This window comes from Falco naumanni, chromosome 7, assembly GCF_017639655.2.
Source record: "Falco naumanni isolate bFalNau1 chromosome 7, bFalNau1.pat, whole genome shotgun sequence".
NCBI lineage: Eukaryota > Metazoa > Chordata > Aves > Falconiformes > Falconidae > Falco > Falco naumanni.
Window position 1 is genome coordinate 22,328,534 of NC_054060.1, and position 26,592 is coordinate 22,355,125.

The following is a 26,592-nucleotide window of genomic DNA, read 5'->3' on the forward strand; positions in this document are numbered from 1 at the left end:
GTCAAAGAGTGAGTTACCAGTGCTAACTGCTGCTCTTTGATTACTCCGTATGTTCTGCGAATGCCTGGTTACCATGACTCTAATAAAGCATGTTTGCTTGAGTTTCCTCATGGAATTCTTGCTGGAGGACAGGCCCCTTCCAGGGCAGGTGGTTTACCCGTTTCATCAGTGTGGCCAAACAAATGAGTGTGCTTCAGAGCTGGAGTGTATTAACAAATTATTCTCATGCCTGTCATTTTTCTTTTTTCTCTTGCCTGTGTTCTTTTTTCAGATGACTAAGTCGGTTACTAACCCGGAAGAGTTGGGAGGACTTGCATCACAAATGACCAATGACTATGGGCATTTGGCTCTCCAGGGCCGAATGGCTGCAGCTACAGCAGAACCAGAGGAGGTCTGCCAGTTTTAGACCTCTTTATTCTCTGTACACGGTGGCATCAACTTGGGTATTCCTTAATCATAGAGTACGCAGTAAATACAGAGCAAAGTGGCAAGGGCTGCTCACCTTGCTGGGTTGCAGCAGCACACTTGCAGCCGTCGCCAAACACAATGCATCCCTTGCATGGTCAGAGAGATAACAGGTTTCAAATTGTTAGGTAACGTGTCTTCTTTCCAGCGCCTTTGTGACGATTCTAAAATGAATGCAGTGAGTACGTTTCCACTGCCTTTGCTTCGTTAGCCACTTCTGTGCTCTGTCTGCGCTGTCCAACGGGCAAACAGATGCGCTGCCGCTGGCCCACTGGCCCTTGGAAGGTAGCACAGGGCAGCACGCCTGTGCCCAGAAGGGTTTCGTTTGGCTGCTGTCATGTGGTTGAAACCGTGATGTGACCAAGTACTCAGGCTACACAGAGCTGTTCCTTTTACGATCTACTTCTATTTTTGCTAAAAAACAGGCTTTAAGACACAAACTGTACACAGCCGGACAAAAAAATTTACCGAGTTTGTTCTCATTGGACGGAAAGGAACTGATGAGAGTAGCGAAATTGTGTGTCTTTTCAAAATGCTGTGAAATCTTAGAATATCAACAGTTATTTACTTGTATGTGTTGTAAGTACGGTTGACGGAGAGGTGCCTGTTCCGGTCTTTGCTCCCGAGCCTGCCCTCCTCCAGTTACGCTCTCCGCTCAGTGTGCCTCCGCACAGCGCTCCAGAGCACGTCTTCACTGGTAACGCACCGCAGTTCCTGCTGCTTGCGTGCACAGCTGTGTAATGATAGGAGTTAGGGCTCACAACAAACTGTTTTCAGTGAACATTTGGAACTTCAAAACGGCTTCGCTTCTGTTTCTCTTCAGCCGTCCCCTTCCTCTCGATACATCTGAATTGTCTGCAGAGCGAGTTTTCCCTGGGAGTGCTATGAATTGGCAGATTTTTAACGACACTTAGGGACTTATACAAAAGGTGTAACATTTTACTTTGTAAGTGTGGCTTTTTATGCTACAAGCTCATTGTAAGAATTACCCAATCAAAGAACAGAAACCTCTTGTCAAAACATCTGTCCAGCTTCAGAAAGAAAGAGCTTGTGATAGTAGAGGACAATTCAGTAGACCGGGGCAGAACCTCCTAAATGATTTGGGGCTTTCGCTTACAGACAACTTGCAAATACAAAGAAAACTCTTAATTAACGGCTATACAGTTGTCCTTCAATCTCATGTGTTTTGGTAGATTACAAACATATATATATGCTTTTGTATCTTGCCTGTAAGCGATTTTAGGTATAACTTCCTGAAAGTGAGATGCAGGCAGCCGGTAGGAGCACAGATATCTCTGGCTGATGGAACACCTTCCACATCAGAGGCAGAACACGGTGCAGGAGGAGCGGGTTCTCCATGCAGTCTGACGTGCCTCATGCTAACAGAGGGATACAGACTATTCACCTCTGGTGTGTTAATGTGTTACAGTACTTGCTGCACGTACCCTGAGCGCAATTACAGAAATCCTTCCACCTCTCTCTTCTCATTGCATGCCTCTGGTTGTGGAGCATAGACAAACTGTCAAGCTGGAGTAAGAGGGTATCTCACTGTCACCAGATGTGTCAGATCATCTAGATTAGACTTTCAAAGAGTTTTTTGACTTGGTAATTTACACTCCACCACTGATAGACCGAGTGTTTCATGCTCAGGAGCTACATGAAAAGCAACGGCTTGCATTCGACCTGATATTGTTAAATTGAATTACCACTTCTGCATGTTACTTTATGCCTGAAGTTGAAATAATTCCATTTGTGATACTAATGGCTGTGATTCCTGCTTACTCATTAATCCCAATACACACCTATATCCCTGAGTACATGTAAGTACTAAAACTATTGTGTTTCTAAACAGGGATGACGTAGCTTATGCTGTAGGATTATTAATAAATCAGAAGTAGTGAGGGCAGGATTTTCCACATTTCAGTGCTCCACATGTATGTGGTCTGTTTTGGAGAGTTGAGGCTCTGTGCAAGATTCCCAGAAAAACAGGGTCATATACTTTCTGACCCAGTTTCAGCAGTGTAGAGTAATCCAGCTCATGGTGATGGGACGGTTCTGGGAGATGAAGCAGTGTTACTCAAATGTGGTGAGGTTGTGTTACATACACTTGTGAATTACATATGCTTGACTTGAGTACACACCTTATGCCTTCTCTTTCCCGGGGTCCTGTTCACTAGGGCTCCTGTTTCATCAGTAAGCCTTTTGTAGGGTTGTGCTACATGAGTAGATAGCATCACACCTGACTTTTCTTCTGATCTCTGCAGAGAGTGTAGCGATGGGCGGAATATTGGTAATAAAGATTCACCAGGGTGACTGCATTTCCATTTGTGTTGATGCGATGTACTGGCATGATGTTTATTTATTCACTTTGCTCTTGCTTCCTTTTTCCCTTTACCTCCTTTACCATCTAGATAGGGTTCCAGATCAGGACTCGGGTGCAAGAGCTTGGCCACGGCTGTATCTTTCTTGTGCAAAAAGCTGGAGCTCTCCAAATTTGCCCTACAGACAGCTACACCAAAAGGGAGTTGATAGAATGTGCTCGTGCTGTCACAGAAAAGGTAAGACATAGCTCTGTGTTGCCCCACGATGTTTGTCTACCAAGCTTCCCCAGGGAGTAAGCCAGTCAAATTGTTTGGGTTCAGGAAAGTTGGGGGTTTGTTTGTGGTTATTTTTTTAATTTCCCATTATAGTACAATATTGGCTGAATTACACTAAATTCTTACTTTCAAGTGTTCAGTGCCATTCAAGTGCTAGATTAGCCCATGATTAGCCCTTGTTCATGTCTCAGAATAAAACCTAAGCCTCATACTAGAGAGACTGGACCAAAACTCCCCCCTAAGCAATGAGATGTCGTTTGTGCCTTATGAGGCACTCCCTGATGGAGTCCACATGGACGGCCACAGGTACCGGGACATGGCATTTCATGTAGCAGTGTCCTCCCCTTTTGAGACTGGACCAGGCTAACACACTTATAACTGTATCTTCAGACTGACTGGGACTTCTTGGGTTTTGGAACCGTCCACTTCAGACAGACAGCCTGAGTAACTCTGCTTTGTGGCACCTTGTTGATGGCCTCTCTGTCCTTTTGCTGAGCACAGACATTGAACCTCAGTATCAGTTACTTTTAGATTTCACCAAACATCATTTGTTCAGCCTGTGTTAGTGCGCTCTCAGCTGTACCAATTTTCCACTGTCATTCCCCAGGAGTATCAGCAATTCCAAACCTAGGCAGGGGTAGACTATATCTTTTAAGAAGACTTAAAGCTGATAAGAAGAGTAATAATGAATCACAGGGACAACCTATTCAGGGACAGCTTTGAATAAGAACAGGACCTTGGGAAGAACTGTACTGTCAGAAGTCAGTATACGTATCCTCAGTTGTGGATCCTTTCTTGCAAAAGCAGAATTTAGGACCTTAGTGTGGCATGAGAACAGCATCCCAGCTGCGGAGCTGTGTAAGTACAATGTTAATTAGATGAAATGGAGATCTCTAGGTTTTTAGTGATCAAAAATCTTGCTAGATATAAAGCCATATGTTGTCTTTCTGTAAGTATAACAATATTTAGTATCTGGATTCAGAGTTCTATTTCTCTGATGTTAAAGTTTCTATCTGTGAACTGTTGTGATGGGTTGACCCTGGCTGGATGCCAGGTGCCCACCAAAGCTGCTCTGTCACTCCCCTTCTCAACCGGACAGGGGAGAGAAAATATAAAGAAAGGCTCGTGGGTCAAGGTAAGGACAGTGAGATCACTCAGCAACTGCTGCCATGGGCAAAATAGATTCTACTCAGGGAAATCAGGTTAATTTATTACTGTTCAGGTCAGAATAGGATAATGAGAAATAAAATAAAAACTTAAAACCACGTTCCCCCACCCCTTCCTTCTTCCCAAGCTTAACTTAATTCCCGATGTCTCTACCTCCTCCCCCCGAGCAGCACAGGGAAAGGAGTGATGGGGGTTACAGTCGGTTCATCACATATATCTGCTGCTCCTTCCTCCTCACTGTCTTTCCCTCCTCCAGCCGGGTCCTTCCCAGGGGGTGCCGTCCTGCAGGAACTCACTGCTCCAGCCCGGGATCCATACAGGGTCCCCAGCCTGGCCAGCAAACCCGCCCCAGCCCGGGCTCCCCTCCCCACGGGGCCACAGGTCCTGCCAGGAGCTGCTCCAGCGCAGGCTGCCCCACAGGGTCCCAGCCCCTTGGGGCAGCCCCTGCTCCGGCGTGGGGCCCTCCCCGGGCTGGGGGGGATCTGCTCCCCCGTTACCCCCCGGGCTGGGGGCACAGCCTGCCTCACCATGGCCTTCACCGCGGGCTGCCGGGGCATCCCCGCTCTGTGCCTGGAGCACCGCCTGCCCCTGCTGTGGTGGCCCGGGGGCTGCAGGGCTGCTGCTCCCACATCACCTCACTCTTCTGCTGCAGTTTTGTTGCGCAGATTTATTTTTTTCCCCTTCTTAAATCCATTATCCCACCATCATTGATTAGCTTGGCCTTGGCCAGCAGCAGGTCTGTCTTGGAGCCAGCTGGCGTTGGCTCCATTGGACATCGCAGGAGCATCTGGCATCTTCTCGGAGAAGCCACCTCTGTAGTTCCTCTGCTCCCAAACCCTTGCCACACAAACCCACTACCACTGCACATGACTCCAGAGGTGCTCGAGGCCAGTGTTTGTTTGCACGTGTTGGGGAAAGAGCAGTAGCCCTTGGCTCTGACATTCATCCTGGCAGAAGTTCACCTTTGACCGTATTTCAAGGAAGTTTTAACCGGTGTGCTTCATCCGGTGGTGGACAGATTGTTCATTCTGTCTGAAAAGTGGACTTGCTAGCTGAAGTCCCCTTTAATTGGAGACAGTCTTTAGTCATCACGCTGATTACTGCACAAAGAGCAAATGCGGGAAAGGGGAAGGAGAGGTTTATTAAAGTCTGCAAAATGACACGGCAGAATTACTTTCCATTGCTGATGCCAGTCATGTTAAAAAGCTCGCTTAATTCAGCATCCCATAATGAGGCTTTCTTCTGATGACCACCTTGCTGCTTTATGTTGTTTCCAGGTCTCCTTAGTTTTATCTGCCCTTCAAGCAGGGAACAAAGGCACACAAGCCTGTATTACTGCGGCTAGTGCCGTGTCTGGGATAATTGCAGACCTGGACACCACTATCATGTTCGCTACTGCTGGAACCCTTAATGCTGAGAACAACGAATCCTTTGCAGACCACAGGTCAGTGTAACTGGAAAAGGTGGAAGAGCATGTGCACAGGGTAACAGTGGAACTGGCAGAAGTGACCAGCATGTGGAGATAAATTTTTACCTTTCTAGATTCCCATGGATGAAATTGAATGAGGCAGTTGAGTGAGAAGAGGCATGGGAAAATTGGGATATTGGTAGAGGACAGCAAACTTCACTTTGGATATTTCTGTGAGGAAAGAATTTTAAAAAGCTGGGGAACATCCACCAAGAGCACTCCTAACAGAAGACCGCAACTGTAGAACTATTGGGGGGTGGGGGTGGGGTGTTGGGTTTTACTCAAGCCATAGCCTACCATGCGCTGTTACTGCAGTAGCGAAAATTAGCTGTCCGTGACACTGAAGAGGAATCTTCTATATACCTTTTCCCCATAGGTGTTCTTCTCTTTCTGACTATTTGTCTTGCTAAATCATGCTTCTGCTTAATGCTGTTGTGGACAGCAGAGATGGAAATGGCACCGCTGTGCCACGCTTCTCCCCTTCTGGCAGAAATAAGCCTGTTTTCCCTTCAAGTAGCACATGCAACAAAATAATCCCACAGCATTTTCCATCCCGTTGAGAGATGTGGAGCATCTGAGTGTGAGTTCCTTTGCAGTACAAGCCAGGGCTCCACAGCCAGGGCACCGGCTGCTTCACAGTCTGCCTGGCCCACACGCGCTTCCCGCCTTGCTGGCTGCTCGAGAAAGAGCAAAGACGCAGTGGTGTGTGAGGTGCTGCCATTCTGCAGACTCAAAGTCAGGGATTTTCATACAGGAGTCATTAATTTCCAGGCTGACTTTTTATATGAACGTGGTTCTAGTTCTCAGTTAACTTGACTTGTTTGTGACAGCTGTACTCAAAACAGTTTCTTCTTTTACCCAAATGTGGCTTTGGATCTGTTGTCCCAGCATGTCAAAGCATGTATATGGTGGGGGGAACCCTGACTAGGCCATGTTCTCTGTGCCTTTTGCCATTCCTGCTACTGCCTTCCTCACAAATAATTATTATCATTTCCTTACGATATGTTGATTAAGGTGGAGGTTTGACAGCTGTTACTTTCCTCACAGCATGGCCAGATTTTCTTTCAGTGTTAAAATGCTCTTCTGATACTGCCCTACCTCATTTCTTTTCAAGATGGGTTCATTTTAATAAACTGCCTTTATCTAGCCCAAAATATAACGCTACAGTTTTAATAGTCGTAGTTGTGTTCTAGGGGTTTTGTTGGGTTTTTAGCCTTTTTTTTCCTTGCAGCCTGGCCTGTGGTATATTATGAGTGGACGCTGGCATGATGACTTACAATCAGCTCTTTTATGTAGCTGTTAGTCACCATAACATTGAAAAACACGGGGTTTTTTCCTCTTCTCCTTTTCCACTTCCTTCCCTGCTTCCTCTTTTTTTGCTACAGGGAAAATATCCTGAAAACAGCAAAAGCTTTAGTTGAAGATACAAAATTGTTGGTTTCTGGTGCTGCCTCGAGTCAGGACAAACTGGCCCAAGCAGCTCAGTCATCAGCTAACACCATCACTCAACTTGCTGAAGTAGTAAAATTGGGAGCAGCTAGCTTGGGATCCGATGATCCTGAAACACAGGTGAGATGTTGTAAGATTTTTCTGATACTCTTAAAGAGACCAGAGACAGCTTTGAATTGATAAGACTTTGTGAGACTTCTGTTTTTAAGCAACACAACAGGGTTCGTTTCTGCTGGGACTTTACTGGGTTTACCCAGACATCACTCATTTTTTAGAATACATTCAAGAGGTTAAAGCATTGAGTGGAACTAGATGAGCCTTTGTATGACACTTTTGCTTTTATTTCATGGCTGTGTTCCAGCTGGAATGCTTTTAGCAAAGTATTTATCACTTTTTTACTAAGTTGTGATTGGATCACTGACTCATCCCATTTTTGTTCTAAAGAGCTTGCAAGACTTGCATGGCATGAAGCTGCTTACCCATGAGCTGGGCGCTGGGCGTTACTTGGGTACGTTAACAAGCTCTTGCCATTCTCTAGCTATGTCTGAGTTGGTTTTCATTTAACTCAGTAACTTCAGCCTTCAGTGTCGATTATCTCAAATATTTCCTCAGTCATTTGTTTGGGTCTCGGTGAAAGGGAGGCTGGCAAGCATATTGCAGGCGTGCCTGTAGTGGTACACAGGAGTTTGGCAAAGCCTGCTCGTTTGCAAAGTGCTCTGAAAGGGATGTGTGTTCTGGTTTGCTTGACCTGTATGATGGACTGAACTTCTGAGTAGCTGTATAGCCTCTTACAGAGGTTCTGCTTCCTTCTCCCTGAAAGACTGTCTCCCTCTTAGCGTGGAGCCATAGCAAGTACGCTGGATCTCTCCGGAGGTGATTTCAGAACTGGTACGCAGCTGTAGCGTTTCACTGTAAGCTTATAATCCATCTGTTTTCTTGCTGTAGTCCCGCTTCCACCCGAAGGGGAAGAACATGGAGAAAAGTAAACCTTTTAGGGAAGCTCAGAGGAAGGAGATCCTACCTGCAATCAGCAGTTCCATTTCTTCACAGGAAATAGTCGCTTGTATGGATTCTGACTAGTTGTATGAAATACTGCAGCTGTCAGCACAGCTTTTACTCTTCCAGAATATTATGTGTTTTATTGGGCTAGGGGAAGGAAGGGTGGTACTATTTATGTACCAGTAGTAGACCTTTTTTTTTTTTTTTAATCTGTGTTCTACAAGTTACTCCCTCATCCAGGCTATCGTTTCTTGCCTGAGGCTTATGGCTGTTTCTCAATCCTATAGGTTGTCCTGATCAATGCTATCAAGGATGTTGCAAAGGCCCTTTCTGATCTCATTGGTGCTACCAAAGGAGCTGCCAGCAAACCAGCAGATGATCCATCTATGTACCAGCTAAAAGGTGCTGCCAAGGTAAAACCTTATTCTTAGATTATTTGAAAGTATCTGTGGATAGACATGCGAACCTTGCATTTCAGCATTTTCTGATTGCCTGAAATCTCGTCTCTGTTTGTTTCATTATCATCCTGGCATGATATAGAAAAATGACACTGTTGAGTTTCCATGAAGCTGCAGTTTTTGTAGGCTGTCAGATGACTTCTGTGTTTTTGATGAAAGAACTGTAATCTTTCTGAAGAGAAGCTTCTTTCATTTGCAAGCCCGTATCTGAGGGCAGGTTCTCCTTTAATAATGTTATAGGCTAAAATTTAACCAGTATAAAATCATACCTAAATACAACATTCTAACAAATGACATATGCTCAGGGTAAACATGTGGCCTCCTTATTCAGACCTTGCAGCTTGAGGAATGGGGGAGAAGGGGAGGGAGGAAGGCGGGGCGGGGGGGGGTGGGGGTGGGTAGGGGAACATCTATAACATGAAAGCAAAATAGGAAAATATAATGTTATTTCTGACACCAGTCTCCTGGGTCTTCCCAGGAAGTACATAGATATCAAAGCTCAAAACTCACACAGATTACACCATACCTGGGATATCTTTGTGCATTATTTCCCCTGCAACCGAGATGTATTACCACAGTCACCTCGCAAAGATCCTGTGGCTTCGTGTCTACAAAATGTTCTCAGATGTGGCGATTTAGGCAGCGTTACTTCTGCTTTCACATTACGAGAGTGTCATGTTAGCTTCTAACTTGGCTGGAAGCTCTTCTCACTCGTGTATGTTGCTTACCAGCAAGACCTGTGCACCTCTTCCTTCAGAGCACCTGGTAACAACAGTGTATGTTGAGGTGCTGCTTGAGAATGACCCATCTAGTCAAGAAAAGCGGCTTCATGGCTCTTCCTGCTGTGAAGGGCTTGCTGTGTTTTAAGTCATAATTGTCAAGAAGCTGGCCTTTCTGTCCCTTCTGTTTTCATTCTAGCTATCATGTGTATCTCAGCATGCTGAGGTATAGGAAGGGTGTAGTTATTGCAGTGATAGTTGGGCTGTTCTGCATCAGGACTCTTGGGTTTGTCATGGGAACAGCAACACTGATTCTGTATCTGCGCTGGGCTTGAGCCTGGTGTTTGGCCGCTTGCTCACCTGGGGTCTTACCTGATCCTGGAGAACATACGGGGTGAATTTCAAAAAGAAATACCATACCTCGGTTCACGTCTCTTTCAACGTGCAGTGTGAGACATGTGGGAAGAAAAGACACTAACACAAGCAATCTGTGTAAGAGACCTACCCTGGAAATGTTGTGCATTTTCCATTTTTTTGGTAAAATTTTTGTCGGAACACGTACACTTCAGATGGTGTCGCTCTGCGGTTATTTGTGCTACGTTTCTGCAGTTTACAAGGAGCTTTCAGGAACCGCCCAGAGGAGAGCTGGTGTTAGGTCCCTGACAAGTGTCATTTATGAAGCCTCTTAGAAGTAAGGACGGTACCTAGCTTAACTTGCCTTGTTTCATGCCCTGCTGTCTCTGAAAAATAGGAGGAAGGCATCGCATGGTTTTGTTTTCACCTCTCTCTTCTTCAGGTGATGGTAACAAATGTCACATCGCTTTTGAAGACTGTTAAAGCAGTGGAAGATGAAGCTACTCGGGGGACAAGAGCTCTTGAGGCCACAATCGAGTACATCAAACAGGAACTCACGGTACGGAACAAAATAGCCATACGTGGCAGTTCTGAAAGTGTGCTCTTACACTTCAGCCGGCCTGCCCAGGCACTCCTCCTCACGCTACACTTTGCTGCTGTGCAGCACGTGTTTGGTTCTCTCTACCTGTTGCAAATCATCTGTGAAAGTACGATTACAAGGCAGCTTCAGCCTGTCTGCTTTCAGATCCTGCCGGCCCCCGCTTTAAGATTTGAGATGCTACTGCCGTGTACACATCTGGAAGCAATGAACAGCTTCTTTGTTCTTTAGATGTTAAGTTTTCACCACCGATATTCTTTTTGGAGTCTAATGCTGTTCACTTATTTTTTGGTCCCGGCTTTGGTAACGTTTCCTCAGCATCATAGCCATACTGCATCTGCAGTTTAATCTTGTTTCTGGTTTTCCTTTATTATGAAATGATAGTTTATTACAGAAGGAAGTGATACATGGCCTGCTAACTGATACTCTGTCTGAGCAGGAATTAAGAATAGCATGGAATTCTCTCCCAGATTAGGTGTTAGACCATGACAATTGGTTTCCTTCCTCTTAAGGTACAGAAGTATAGCCTCCAGGTGCAGCTTTCAGTTATTCTTTTTACTAGTACACCTGTCAGTGACATAAATTAATACCTGTGTGTCTATGAAAAAGCCTGATTTTTTTCCCCCCTCCTTTACTTACAGTCCATTTTTATGAAGAACCTATAGATGCAGTCTTCAGAAAATATTTTGTTGCATAATCTGTGGCTTAGCAGTTCTTACTGCAACAGCACTGGCACAGCTTTGCCTTGTCAGATGCCCTCCGTAAAACATGTATTTTTCATTGTGTGAGCAATGCTGTTGTAATGAAGAAATAACCCTTGTTTATTTTAAATTTATTTTTTTAAAAATACCTGTACATAGCTGTTGGAAGCTCATACAGTGGTAAAAACTCCTGATTCAGTATCTGATCAGGAATGTTCTGTGTGGTGCCTAGTGCACATTACTGTCGTGTATCCTCATGAAGGCCTGGCCACATTCTCCTTCCTTCCCGTAACTGACCTAGAACGGGTCCAGATCTGTCACTGAAGGGTTGTGCAGTATCACAGCTGCTTTCTCAGTCTGGTTGGTATCTCTTTGAAATGTTCCTCCTTTTCCTTCTGTCAGCATTGCAAAGGAATGGGTCTGCAGCAGTGGTGGTGTCTTCCCTTTCACAGGGAGAAAAGCGGAGTGCTAGGAGAGGGTCGAGGGGAACCGGGATGACACATCTGTCAGGCTTGACTTGGAACTCCAGGGACTGAATCTGAGCAACGCTGAGGGATGTCCTTCACATATTTAACTAGACTTTATTTTTTAACACCAATTCCGTTTCTGGAGAGAGAAAGTGGAATAATTGATGAACCGGGAGCATGGGATAGACCAGGCTCATATTTGTCCAGACATTTCATTTTGTAACCACCACCCTACTTAGGTTGCATGTAGTCAAGAAACTGATTAATTGTGCTCTCCAAATTGCCCCTGCACACTAAAAGAATGGCAAGCAAATACAGACTAAAGCTTGGGAAAAGGAAATTTAAGATAAAAGTGAGGTTACTGAGCTCTTATTACCTACATCTTACCACAGTTTACATATTCCAGTATTGATGAGAGCAGTGTGTACTGTCAGATAATTTGAACTATTTTCACACGATTCACGCTGCAAAATCGTATCTTCAGGTTTCTGAGCAAGACTAAGTATAGCATGAGAGACAATGCTCCACCTCCACATTTATTAAGAGCCATTTGGATATTTTAGCGATGTTCTCAGGCTGTCCTGCACAGTGCTATCAACAAGGGCTTGGAAGGCCCAGCTTCTGCAGGGGAAGGATCTCCTCATGTGAGTAGACCAGCCTAAGCAGCAGTCAGGATGAAAAAAGAATTTAATTAAAGGAATAGTAATTCTCTTGATCCTGTAACGCTCTGAACAGCTGTCTGTAACAAGCTGTCACCCAGGTAGTTAAATAGCAGATGAGACGAATGGGTTAACCTTTTTTTGTGTGCTTCCCTCAGCTATTGTTTCTCTCTGCTGTCTGTAGGTGAGCAGGCTTATCAGGACCAGACTCATGTCAACCAAGAATGATACTCAAGTGCTCTGAATATGTTTCTAATTTCCTGCTGTTCAAAGGCTGCTTCCATGTGCTGTCTCTTTGTTGTGGTGGTTCTGCCTGGGCTTGAATGGTATCAGGCTTTCCTTCTGCTTTCACTTTTAGGTGTTTCAGTCAAGCGAGGTTCCAGAAAAGACATCATCACCTGAAGAATCAATCCGGATGACGAAAGGAATCACCATGGCAACTGCCAAAGCTGTTGCAGCTGGGAACTCGTGCAGACAGGAGGATGTGATTGCTACGGCAAATCTGAGCCGCAAAGCAGTGGCTGACATGCTAACAGCTTGTAAGGTAAAAATCCACTTCCTTGCCTTAGACTGATTTTTTTTTTCTTCTGTGTGCCTCTATTCCATTGAATGTTATAGTTTCTGTTCCATTTCTTTTTATTAATGCCTTACTTTTCAGATGAGAAAGTTAATGGTTATGATGATTTTAAAGGAACATCTCTCTCAGAAAGGATTTTCTGTGCTATGCACAAAAAAAGCAGCACTAATATCGACTGGTTTCTTTTTGTGAAAATGAGAAGTTTAATTTGGCCTGAAATTTCCTAGTTTTCAGTCTCCTATTACACTGGAAGACAAACAATCTGTGCAAGTAGTAGATTATATGAATAATCCTATGGGCACAAATTCATTATTTCTAGGAAAAGTGAAAGGAATGATGAAAGGAATTACTCAGGTCTATTTTTAGTAATCCTTTCCCCTCTAACGAAACCTGTCAGCTTGCTCGATTTCTTCTGTGCTTTTCAAAAATGTGGTTTGCTTTTGCACTAAAAATATTGGTACCCTGTTTTCTACACTTGCTTGAGCTAAACAACTTTCAAAAACTGATTTGCAAAACTGGGGGGAAAGTGTATGTCATATAAATGGCTGTTATGCTGTTTGTCTTTGTTATGTTTATAAAGATCTAGGCATAAATTAAAAAAAAAAAGGGGGGGATTGTAAAGATCTCATTCCTTTTGGTCTTTAGTAGTAATCCAAAAGTGCCTTTACCTGTAAATTATATTTATGTACTTTTGCCTTTACACCTACAGAAGATGACAGTAAAACAGTGATGCTCTTTGTGAGGGGTGTGATTTTCAGTATTGGGTCAAATCCTAATTGTCTGCATCAGTCCCAGATTAATTTTAGCCTAATGCTGCCCAGCTGAAAAGGTTAATTTTGGTTTTGGAATGATCCTTATACAGAAGTGCAAGTCCTAACTGGATTTGTACAAAACCACTGATTTAAACTTTATTTTGACTTCATTTTCTAACAGGGTTTTTAATGTTTGAGAGCTCTTGACCACTTTGTATGCTTCAGATTTTGATTCTGTCCTCTCCACTCAACAAACTCAGGTCAACAAAGCAAAGCAGCTCTGATTTGCATGGGAAAATTAAACAGCTGTGCTATTTACATGAGAGCTACTGTAGCCTAATATGTCTTAGGTACAGTCCAGTTAAATGAAACTTCTAAGGGAGGCTAAGTTGTGCAGCATCCTGACAAAGCAATTCAGGCATGAATTCGAGTGCTGAGTGCACTAAACATCCCTTGTCGTTTGGAAGTGGCTAGCACAGACACATTTTTGTCTCAATGTCTCCAGACAGGCAGCAAAATCTCAGGAACAGAATCCTCTGTTTCAAAAAATGTTACAAACGCACACCATAATACACAGCCCAATATGTAATTATGAGCATTCACCTTTTTATGTTTATATTTGTTCCCAACTAATTTAATGGTTTCGGAGTTTATGCATTGCAAGTGGCCCTCAGGATGAAAGTTCCTGCAAACTGAGCAATGAAGGTCTGGGATGTTGGAAAAGCATTCATGATCTCCCAGGGAATTACCTTCACAAAGAAAGCCATCTACAGAAGGAAGATAGCTGGGAATCATTTTACTTAACTTTAATAAGACACTGACAAGGAGTAAGATCCAGTTTGATCTTGTCTGGCTTTCCTAAAATTAAGAGCAGTTACTGGGCAAACAGGAATAAAAGTCTCCAGGTATACTAATTTCATGCACTGTCTAAAATGTGTGACAAAATAGCCGTGTCATTTAACAAAGCTTTTAAATCTACAGTTTGTACCAGACTTGATTTAGAAAATCCTGTTTCTACAGATTTTGCTCAGAGACTTAGAAATCTTATGCCATTCATTTCTATAAATTGATTGCTGTATATGGCATTTCCATAATAAGCCACATCCCTTGATTTTTAGAGGTAGGAACCAGCAGTCTTAGCCTCACTATGCCATAAAAGCTGTGCAATGCAGTGCAACTCGGTTGTTGTGATAGGCGACAAATACTGGAGGGGACTCTGGTGTGATTAAGCTGGTCTGTACAATAAGCACTGACAAATAACAAGATTTTGTGTCCTTTGGGCTAAGACAAAAATGCACATATATCATCTATGGTATACAACATAGCTCAGACTTCCCTGGTGTCAGGAATTTAAATTTAAGTTCTGTTTTATTGCCAACTGCCTAAGGCAAGTCGTATAAGGGATTTGACTTATTAGCAGTTGTGTGTGTGCTTGTGCTGGTTCTGCTATACATGAATTTACAGTGCTCATTACTAATTCTATGCTTATAAGTAGATGCCATTTCAAAAGACAATGAGGTTGACTACTGCGGGATATAATGAACCAAGACAACTCTTATTAAAGTCAGTGGAAACACTGTAATTACATTTATTGAAGGTTAGAGCAGGCCCTAAGTTAATAACAATTTCTGTCTTTATTACCTATTTGTATAAAATAATGACTATGCAGTAAGTAACCTGTGCATAATATCACTATTTTTAATGATTGCTACTGGAAAGGAAACAGGTCCATCAAAAGCATAGAAAATAATTGCAGTGAGTAATGTCTTAGATCGTTGCGTAGCCGGTAGATTGAGGCAAGCGATTACTCACCTTTTCTCACCACCCTTCAGCCTGTGTCCAGAATGCTGTGCCCAGTTTGGGGCTCCCCGAAGAAGGGCACTGACAGAACTGGAGCAAGCTCAGGAGCCCGCCGGGGGGCTGGACAGGAACATGGGCGCTGCGAGGAGGTGCTGAGCTACCTGCTCAGCTGGGCCAGAAAGGGGCTTGGGGGGCACCTGGCAGTGGCCCTCAGACCTCCCGGGAGGCTGCTGAGAGGGCACCACGTTGGGCTGTGCGCCGAGGTGCGTGGCGGGGCAGTGGAACAGTGGTTGAACACTGACACACAGGCACTGCCAGTCACTCCACTGCGGGGAACATTTAGCGCTGGGACAGGGGCCTGAAGAAGATATGACATCTCCATCTTTGGAGGCTTGCAAAGACCCAAGTGATCTGGTTGGAATTTAATCTTGACCTAGCTTTAGGCAGGAGGATGGACATTGCGAATTCTCCAGGTTCCTTCAAACAACACTGATCTGATTTTTTATTTTTGATATTTATTTATTTATTATTCTGGCTATCTCAGTACATTTTACCTCCAAAAGTTGTTGATCTGTGCTGACTGGCGAGAAGTTGTAGTACCAGAGTCAAGTAGCGCTTGCTGCCTTACTGTTTCACAAGCACATGAAGGTAAAATGAGGGCTGAGAGCGGAGAGACGCCTCAACATGAGGAAATCAATGTGTGGTCTGGTCCTTTGGACATATGTTTCCATTTGAGATGCTTGGACAGCCTTTCTGTGCAAGTCTGGAAAAGTAAACGTTTCGAGGTGGATTTTTTTAGGGTTTGGTTTGGTTTTTTGCAAGTCCTAACTGGTGGAGTGAGATGTCTGTTGGGATGTTCCTGGGATAGAAAAATGTCTTCCTAAAAGGACTTTGTCACCTCTTTGCTCTGCTGTGAGTGGATGGTTTGTTTTAAGAGTCATTGAACCTTGAAAATGGTCCCAAAATATTACAGTGTCAGTCTTGGCTATGTGTGCAAAGCATAGCAGGGAGTCTGTATCCCTCTCCAACAGGTGTTTGCTCTAACTGCTCATGTAACGGTGTTCCAAGTGCACAAGAGGCGTATCGGGGTGCTTGCCGTGTATTCATAGGAAACTCTGGGGGGTTAAAAATGAAAAATAAGCTGTTCCGAACGTTTTTGACTTCTGGAGCTTGTTTGAAGATTGGGAAAATCCTGTCCCGTTCCTTCCCACATCCTTTCCCTTCGGATTACTGGCTGAGCCGATGAAGAGGTGACGGGGCTAACGAGTTTCTGCTGAACTTGAACTTCCCAGTAGAGGGAACCCATAGCCCAGCTCCAGCAGGGTGCGGGGGGGTGGGGGGGGCTGCGGTGAGCGAGCTGTGCCCGGCCCCACGGGAGGGACCAGGCTGCGGGGTGGCAGGAGCTCTTCCCTGCGAGGAAATGCTAATTTTTAAGATGTTTAGGAAGTTTCACTTGTCAACAACTAGCATTTCTGTTCAGTAAAAAAGTTCCCTAGCAGTTTATTTTAGAAAATCCAAGGCTTGAAGAGGCTGCAGTTTTCACTCGTTATTAAAAATGAAAGGGTTGAATTAGTCAGGCTTATGTCAGATATTATACTTGGTGGAAATCCTCAAGAAGACGAAGAACTGACTGCTGCTGCCTCTCCCTCTGTAAACAGATGTTTCCAGCAGTGCCTGTTGCTGTCTATAATCCCTGTGTCAGGCAGAAGCCGTTCATAAGCTCATGCTTACAGAGTGGTACCGGGTGACAAAAGGCAGCCAGCGCTGGCTGGGGCGGGTGGGGGGGGGGGTTGTCTCATGGAATAACAATATCCTGGCACTTAGTAGCATTTTTTGTCTGCCATTTGCAAACGGGGGTGAGGGGACCCCGCTGCCCCTGCGCTGGAGGTGCTGGCCTGTGCGTGGCCCCAGGTCTCTGGTGGGGCCCAGCCCAGCGCTCCGGTCTCCAAACTGGGTGGCTGCTTCTGCCTTTGTTCCTTGGTGGTAGGCCGTACAGGCTTACAATAAAAAAAAACAGTTCTAGCATATTTCTTACCGGTAAGATGTAAACAGCCATTTGTGGGTAACAAAACTGCACTTCCAGTTTTTGTTTTTGTTGGTATTAATAAAAAAAGAAGAGCCCCAAGAGCACAGCCTTTACACTGTAGAACAGTACATATGCAGCCCAAGAGCCCAGCCCAGCCCCGAGGTGTTTTCCAAGCAATGTTTTCATTAGAAGAAATTGTAAATCCTCCTGTATTTTCAGGTGGTTCAAAGGTTTCCTCTATTTGTTCTCAACTGGCAGAAAGAAGTCGCGCTGCTGCTGACAGTACCTAAGGAGGGACACTAGGAAGGACAGCAGCTGCACACCGGGGCAGGAGGATGTGCTGATAAAAGGACAAGTGTTCCCAGTGCCGCTCTCGGAACGGGAGCGCTGGTGCTCTCCGAGCACAGTTTGCTTACACCTTCCCAACAGATAGGGCTGGTTCTGGAGCTCAAATGTCATTTGCACATTATGAAAAATCCCTTGCCTTCTCTTTCCCCTGTCTCTTCCCTGTGATGACCTCCTCTTGTGGGAGCAGTTTTGGGGTCCTAATGTTGTTTTGCCTCCTCAGCAAGCATCATATCACCCAGATGTGAGTGAAGAAGTTCGAGAGAGAGCCCTGCGCTTCGGAACAGAATGTACCCTGGGATACCTGGAACTCCTGGAACATGTTCTCCTGGTAAGAAGTTGTCTGCATGCAGGTATATATATCTCTGACCTCTTCCTAGAGTGGCTGCTAGTGACACATTTTTATCAGTCCGTCACAAGATTAGGAACAGTTTTGTTATTCAGGAAAAGCAAGCTAAAGTAAACTCAGTACTTCAGCCCAAACTGTGAGACAGATGGAAAACTGGGAGTACTTAAATGGGACTGAATTCTGGATCAGATCTGGTGGCAGTATGGGTCCTGACTTAAAAATGTTCCTTGACAAAGAAATTAAAAGACGACATTTTGGCATTCTTTCAAGCCTACTGTAAGCATTAGACATACTAGGCATGCCCCTGCCCACCAGGCCAAGGTGGTTGCATTATCTGTATGAAGGCACTTTTACGTGCATTTTGCAGTTGCCAACCCCCAGGCCCCGGGCAGCACAGCCTCTCAGAGCTTCACAGCTCCTGCCAGGCGTGACACCCCAAAGCTCTGCGCAGAACTGCACTCGGGTCCAGACTCGGGAATCCTGCTCTCAGGTGGCTATTCTTGACCAGACGTAATGATCACGTAATATATTGTTCCTTGGTTGCTGTTACATTTTAGGCAGCAATAATGTGTGTTTGAACTAACATTTGTGAGATATGAAGTTTCTGGAGGTGACTTAAATCAGCAGTCAGCTTCACGGAATACCAGAGATTTAAGTGGCTTTAAGCTGACATATTACAGTCTCTAAAACTGAGATTTGCAGCCCCTAACTGCAGATCAGCAAATCCAAGTCAGCTTTACTGCTGGGAATACATCATGTCTAATAGTCTACATCACCTCGTTAAAATATACGTAACATAGAAGGAAAGTCACAGTTATGCTTGCCACTAGCAGGGAAAATGGTTCAAGAAAAGTTGAACTTGTTAATGTAGTTCCTAGAGCTGCATAGCAGTAAGTAATTTAGCATTAGGGGTGTGATCCATTTTTAGTTTAGAAGTACTTTAGGGAATTTTTCAGACTTGGTCTCCCAAACTCAGTCATAGTATTTATTTCAGACTCTACGCCAGAACAGACCGAAGACTTGAGTCAATTTTTGCTCATTTTATTTTCTTCTTTCTGCTTAAGGAAAGAAGCTTAAGGTAGGAAAGGCCTGTTCCTCCAATAAAGCAGAACATGCTTTCCTCACCTTAGGCTGCTTTACTTTCAGGGCCTTAAAGCAATGAGAAAATTCCCGCTCTCCCGCCCCGCCCACCCCCCCCACCCCCCCACCCCCATGTTTGCTGCCTTAGAAAGCTGACTCTGGCCCAGATCACAGCCACAATTAAAGGGCATAATGTCTGCATGGGATGGTGACTTCATCATGAGTCTTTGCTGAAGTCTGTCTAGAACTAGTCACATACACACACAATACATCCATACTGTGCACCATAAAAGCAAACAAGATCTGGAAGGTAGATGAAAAAAGATCCCTTTTGGAGGAGCATTGACCCACGTAAGTGACAAACTTTGTGCTCTAGGGATTTTTGCCTTTTCCCCTCAGTTCCAGCTCTTGCAAGCTGCAGCAGAGGCACAGTCTAGATGCAGCCCCAGTGATACGTTGGCTTGTTCCATGGTTACCCGAGCTGTTCTCCTGCCATACAGTCTTGCTAACTTAACATCCTAACCCACATTTCTTCGGCTCAGATAAAAATGATAGCTAGATGGTTTCAGCATCAGACAATCCTGGTGCTTCCTGATCCCTGTTACTCTGGTAGTTTCGAACCCCTAGGTCTACAGTCTCATTTAACTTGTAACCTCCAGAAACATGGATCATCTCAGATTAGAAACCTCTAATTAGTCCACGTGGCACCTCGTAATGCAATTGTTAGTGAGTTCAGTCATGCCTTTGGCAGTCAGGCTAGGGATGATTGCATGGGTATCTCAGCACAGGGGTGCCTAGGAACCCTATTCAGTAGCCGTATTTCTTGGAAGATAATACTTTTTAGGTGCAAGAGTTGTCAGATGCAATATCTAAGATTTCTTAAGCTGGTATATTGACTTGTGCAGAGGTTGCATTGGGCGAGTGGCACAAAACTGACTTGATTGCTCAAAGGAATATTCCTCTAATCACCTAGCTAGGGATAGGGCACAGGAATACACTAATTAAAGCTGTTGGGCACGCACAAATTCATACAAAACAACTTGTGTTGTTAGCAAGGTTACAGACTGACCTGCCCTCCTATATATTCATATGCTCCATCTTGAGCAGTGCTGATGCATGCTGAGTTGAGGGAAGTCTGAAGCCTTTGCTGCTGTTCTCGTGCCATGCCTGTATGTGACTTTGCAGGGGCTAAGAGTCTGCTGAGAGGTCTAAATCAGCTTTAAAACAATGTAGTGTGTAAACTGCCCAGTCTTAAAATTTGCATCCGTATCTTCAGTTCCAACGTTGTCACTACTATGGTAGGTAGCACTAGTGACACAGTTGCTGGAGCAGAAAATGTCATTCTTTGCTGTAGTCCTGGCGACATTCATGGGTTTTGGGACATTTTTATTTGTGTGGGAAGATAACCCTTGAGATGCTCAATGTTCTGCCATACTACGGGATTATGCAGGGTGTAAACGTTGGTTATAACTGTCTTGTTACAGTTCATTAGCATTGCAGATTGTTTAGCAATTGAGGATTCATGTACTTCTGTTTACTTTGGAAACTAGTTGACTAAATATCATCCTTAGGAAGCGGGAGACCAGTCCACCCGTACATTGGCATGGCACTTTCAGAGAGCAAGAGAATTCCTCCAGTGGCAGAGTTCCCACCCAGCAATGTTAAGAAAACAGTTCAGTTTAGTTTATTCTGTCAAAGTAAGGGGTTAGGCATTTGACTGCAAAATGGGAAATAAGCTTACAAAAAGGTAAAATATATTTTCAATGTGCACCTAGTTTTCAGAGCTGCTTGGCAGGAGAGTTTTTGAAAACATTAAGAAAATGCACACCTGAATGTTACTTTTGAGTCTCAGCCTCTTGTTTTGCTCTCAAATCTCTCTGTGTCAGTCACTCTTCTCTCAGAAGTAGTTCTTGTGTATATGTGAATTTCCAGAACTTTGTCTTTTTTCTCCTTTTAGTATGGTAATTAAGAATGCAAATGTTGTTTCTCTTCAGGGGAAGAATTCAACTTCACTGTCTGAATGTCAGACTGTTTTCCATTTGAAGAAGCACAGTTTAATACTTGATGCAAATTTAATTCCGAGGTGTCTTTCTTTCCCTTCTATTTAAGGGTCTTGCTCAGGGTTGGCATTTCTGTTGTGTTCACTATTGCTGATTTTTGCCAGAACAGGCAACTAGCACGAGCCTGCAGAACTCTGTAATTCTGTTGGGTAGAAATGGTGACCAACCAGTTTGTTAAGAGTAGCAAATCAGCTCCTCTCCAGCAGCTCAGAAAGACTAAGCCTGATGCGTAAGGGTAATGACTATAGTATCTGAGAATGGAGTGCCAAAGCTGCGTATTCCTCCCGCATACTCACATGTGCGCCTCTGTTCTGGAGAATTCTGTCCTAGTTTTAGTACCAAGAACTCCCAGACAGTATTGTCAGTTCCTGTATAAATGCAAGACAGTACCGCTTCCCTAGTATTGCTGTATTAAATAAATCTTTCACTAGTGTGCCTTGGGATTGTTCCAGTGTTCTCTGGAATCCTTACTAATACACATTATTACATTTTTATCTTTTTCTCTAGATCCTTCAAAAACCAACTCCCGAACTAAAGCATCAGTTGGCCTCTTTCTCCAAGCGGGTTGCTGGTGCTGTTACAGAGCTTATCCAGTCGGCAGAAGCGATGAAAGGTGAGTTGGACAGCCTGGCTACCAGTATGGTGTGCTTTTTACTCCAGAGATGGTGATATGTCATTTTTGTAGTTTAAAACAAAAACAAAACCTAAAAAAAACTACCCCTCTTAGTATGTTCTAGGTGTCTTGGTGTACCACCTACTCCTGTTCTTTTAATTTCTCCGCTGGTGTTCACTCGTTACAGTGTTGGTAAACATGTCTATTTGACCCTCTCCCACTTCGTATGTGTCATATGGGTCATAAGTCATCTGTCACTCACGTGGCCTTGGAAGTTGGAGCAATCAAGCAGAGCACTCGAGCCACAGTAGCAGGAACTAGGACACAGTACCGTTTCTCTTCAGCTGGTGGCTGAATTTTACTTGGATGGCTGGTTCCTTTCCTTACGCTCATGTTTTTCAGTCAAAATAAGTCCTTTGCTTTGCACTAATAGTTGCTTTCCAAATTCAAATAAAAGCAGATGCCATCATCTTACTGAATTAATCCTCAGCCTCTAGCAGTGATGCCAATTTTAGATCCATAGTGCTTACAGTCCTCCGTCTGGGTCCTGCCCTCGCAAAGTATGTTAGCGAAACAATGCGACCAGAAAATTGTGGTCTGGATGATTTCCTGAACTCTTAGAATTGAACAATGTGTGGACAAATATAAATAAATTCAGCACTCAAATAAGCAAGCCATTCCATTGCTTAGCAGAAGTTCACTGTTCTTACAAGTGATGAGTGATATTTTTCTCAGATACTGACTGACGTAGTAAAATCTTTATCCAGTGATGCATGCGAACCCTTAGGGTGACAGTTCTAACATTCGACATTTTAAATGAGATGAATACATATTAAGGCTGGTGTTATTAAATATTAGACTGCTACGGCTCAAGTGTATCTACTACCAGATTTACTGGGCACCTTAGTCTGAAGAAATCTTCACAGCCATCAAAGGCATGTGAGCATTCTAATTTCACAGGTAACAGAATGCTACAGAACAATATTTTGAATAAAGTGTTGTAATAACTTTTTCAATTCTTCTCCCCCCCCCAGACACACACACACACAAAGATTCCTAATAAAATCATATTTTTTCAATCATTCTTTTCTAAGCCAGGCCAGAAAACACTATACTCATTTTTCTGATATTCTGTGTAATATACGCTGCAGGCTTTCCTCAGTTATATCCTACTTTTAGCAGTACACATTCTTGGAGAAGAATCCAGATTAAACATTTTTCATATATGAGAATCCCTTATTATTTTGTTCTGGGTTTTTTCTCCTCTATGTCATAATATAGTTACTCTGTTTCATATAATAGTGATCTACATTATGCTTTTTCCCTGTTCAGGTAAATTTACTGAATTCTTCAGCCTTTTCTGCACTCTTTCTTATGTTTCAAAATTTCTGTTTTCATTTGCTAACAAGCCAAACCAATATCAGAGTTTTATATATATATATATATAAAAGAATTATAAATGTATATGTCCTCATCTTCAGAGACATTTACAGATTTCTAGTAGTTTTTGCATTTTAATTCATATTCATTAAAATAAAAAATAACTTTTATTTCTTTTTTTAACTTACTACCTTTAGGGGATTGGTTTTTTGTTCACTTTAGAAACTGTTTTGTGTAAAGTAAAGTGTTTTTAAACCATTCCTAATTTTCATCTATATGTACATGATAAAATTCTGTCTCAGAACCAATTTAGCATGTAAATCTTTTCACCTTTGTGAAATGCCTTTTTGTGAAGAGGAACTGCTACATTTTACAAGTTTGTGTTTGACTGTGTTTGTACATGCTGCCTATATGATTTTATTTCCCTATTCATCTGCCAGTATTAGGGTTTAATACGGAATTCCTTCACGTTGTATGCCATTTGAGCTGAGAAATTGTCTTTGGTGATGTTTTGATATTTGGTATAAATGCCTATATATGTAATATATAGGGATTAGCAGCATGCAATATAGCTCACTAGGATTACATACCATGTACTTCAGTTTTCTCCCAGCACATCAGAAATAGGAGCCCATCATTTTGAGTTCTCCTGTGATTTGGTCATTCATAGCAGAAACGCTTCACTATTTAGCCGGTGCAATGCTGATCTGTAAGCATCCCAGGTTATTTCCTTTGATGTTTGATGAATCAGGTTATGCTATTCCTGATGCAAAGTGCCAGTATCCTCCTCCCCAGCTGCACTTCCTTAATAACGATTAATGTTTCCATTCATATGTTAATATTAGGTTCACCCAGACTTTCTGATCTGGTTTCCTTAAGTTTAACAAGGCCTTAAGAGATATTTTTTTCTGTTTGCTTTTTTCATTCTAGCTTAGTCTTCCTTTGCCTGGTGTACACTGCTTCCCATCATTTTCTGTTTCCATCTGCAATGTCACTTTCTTCCCTTGCCCCTAGTAGTTATGAACTTAGAAGGGGGAGGAGGGAGGGGGTGTCTGTTTTCCTTTTCTCTCTCCATCTGATTGTCCTTTTGGCTGTTTGATTGCTTCCCTCAGTCCAGAACATAGATGCTTTCTGAATCTTGTCATTCAGAGAATAATGTAATGAAAATGAAAACAATAATGCACTGAGATCTTCCAAAATTCTGAGATCGCTTCCAGCCAAGTATTCATTTTGTGGACCTACAGAATTTCTTTGAGCCAAGAGAAATGCCAAGAACTCAACAACACACAAAAAAAAGTTGACCTTTGGATGTTACAGAAACTGTTTTGGTCTTCTCTTCTTTGCTGTTAGGAACACGTTGCCAAAAGCATGCTTTTTTTTAGTCAATACTAGCTTCATCTCTAACCACTGCCAAAAAAAGGAGACTCCAAAAAGTGTGCTATGGATGATTCTGTTGTCTGTAACACGTCCTCTTTACCATTCTGTCAGACTTCTCAATGTACCTTACAACTTGGTCAAGTTAGAAACCCTCTCATTAAGAGCTCTGATAAGCAAAAGCAGAGTGACAGCTAGTTTTGTTTCCCGTATGGACAGTAGCCTTTTCTGAAGTTGCTTTGCTTACACAGTTCTTAAGTTACTTTCAGAACAGAATTATCCTGCTAAGTACTTTTTTCACTCTGACTTACGTTTTCCTCTCAGTGGCATAAACTACAGTGCTTTTGTGTCATGATGGTGCTAAAATCCGCTTTCTCCAATGTGCATTCCATATCTGACACTTGAAGTGTGATTGTGAATCACCCTGTTTGAATGGCAGCTCACAGTGGCACTGAAGTTATTGTCTTCATCTCCATTAATTTCAGGGACAGAGTGGGTGGATCCAGAAGACCCAACAGTCATTGCAGAGACAGAGCTACTAGGGGCTGCAGCATCAATTGAGGCTGCAGCAAAGAAGTTAGAGCAGCTGAAACCAAGAGCCAAGCCAAAGGTGAGTGTCCGTCCCCGTTGTTTCTTTGAGGTTAATAAAGCGGAAGATGCATATAGCCCATATGTCGGTGCATACTTTGTTACTGTCCATGATAGTGGTATAAACAATCAAACCTTGCATCAGCCTCAGTGCCACTAGACACTGCATGGGATGGGACCTCTGAAGGAAGAGGGTGAAAAGATGCTTTTCAGGGAGTGAGTCAAGCACGAGCCATGAGCGAGCAAAGGAAGAAAAGCCAAATGTTAGAAATGCTTTGAAGAGTTACAGTATCATTACTGTTGATTAATTACTTTTCTGTTTCCAAACACATTATACTGATGTGAAAAGTCAATCTCACTTGCTTTCCTTTGAAGACCCTTTGTTCTCATCTGAATGTGTGTAGTATAGCAGGAGAAAGCGGCGGCAACACAGAAGGGGTTCAACAGAATGCAAAAGACCTTCAGGATTTTCTAAGATTAAAAATATAGCATTTTGTGCCATGCTAAAAGAGTAGCTACTTCAGGATCAGATCAGAGATGTGGTATGACCATTTCTATTTAATATTCCTGCAGGAAAATAAATTACAGTTCATTATGAAAGCAAGTAGTGTTGCATGTTGCCAGGTCATTTCAAACGTGTCTCTGAATATATTATATAAAATTAAGCCAACCATTTTCATGCATGGTACAGAGGGAATATATGAAACTGCTGTTCCTTACAGTTGTATGCGTAGCCGGATCACAGACAATTGCTGCCTTTTGCCTAGTGTGGAATAGGAGGCAGGTTTTAGAAGAAATTACCATGTTGCCTAGAATTGCATCTCTTTAAAATGAAAATCATGCTTTGGCTTTGTAATTGACTTCAGGAAAGGACTAGGTATCTATTTCCCTGTTTATGCTGCTTTGTAGGTGCAAAACTGTTTTCTAAGTAAAGCTAATGAGAAGTCTTTCTGAAAAGCAGGGCCTCAAGAACATTCAGTGTTGATGATTGTTTTCAGTGCAGGGTGGCATTTTGTCATTCAGGAACATCAGATGAAATAGTTCTTGGTAGCTTCACTCTTTGAGGACTTCCCACCCCCTCACCCCCCCTGCCTAGTGATGGGAATAAATTAGCTCATGAAAAAGAAATGTTCTTTGTCCTGCATTTTTTAACAAGTACATCCATTTTGTTTATAAAGAAAAATGGTCCTTTATAATGAGATTCTACAGAGCAGAGGACACAGGCTGAGTCTGAGGAGAGGAAGAGTCCTCCATCACCTTTTCTATACAATCGCTGCACAATAGCATATGTGAGTTGCCTGGGAACCGCGGAGCAGTTTCCTTCCAACATCTAAGCTGCTCCAGGGTCATTGTAATTGCCCAGTGAATACAGATCTCACACCTGCTCCTCATTTAACATGTTAATTTGAGTATCCAGTCTGCCCGTGATTTATTGCTCTGTTTATTTGTCATTTGCTGAAACTAAAGTTCATATCCAACTGTTTGTTTAATTCGGGCTTTAAACAGCCTTTACATCCTTTATTAGATGTTTAATCCCTTTCACAGTA

At 43.2% G+C, this 26,592-nt stretch overlaps 1 protein-coding gene across 6 annotated transcripts in view; it reads left to right on the forward strand.

Annotated features, from left to right (window-relative positions):
• TLN2 (talin 2) overlaps positions 1–26,592 on the forward strand; it is a 206,463-nt gene that overhangs the window by 158,580 nt on the left and 21,291 nt on the right. For all 6 annotated transcript variants that reach the window (XM_040602224.1, XM_040602223.1, XM_040602228.1 and 3 more), the window contains 10 exons: positions 272–391; positions 2,877–3,023; positions 5,507–5,673; positions 7,083–7,266; positions 8,433–8,558; positions 10,119–10,235; positions 12,460–12,645; positions 17,825–17,932; positions 21,598–21,703; positions 24,943–25,067. In XM_040602224.1, coding sequence (XP_040458158.1) covers positions 272–391; positions 2,877–3,023; positions 5,507–5,673; positions 7,083–7,266; positions 8,433–8,558; positions 10,119–10,235; positions 12,460–12,645; positions 17,825–17,932; positions 21,598–21,703; positions 24,943–25,067 — 1,386 coding nt within the window. The remainder of the gene's footprint in view (positions 1–271; positions 392–2,876; positions 3,024–5,506; positions 5,674–7,082; positions 7,267–8,432; positions 8,559–10,118; positions 10,236–12,459; positions 12,646–17,824; positions 17,933–21,597; positions 21,704–24,942; positions 25,068–26,592) is intronic.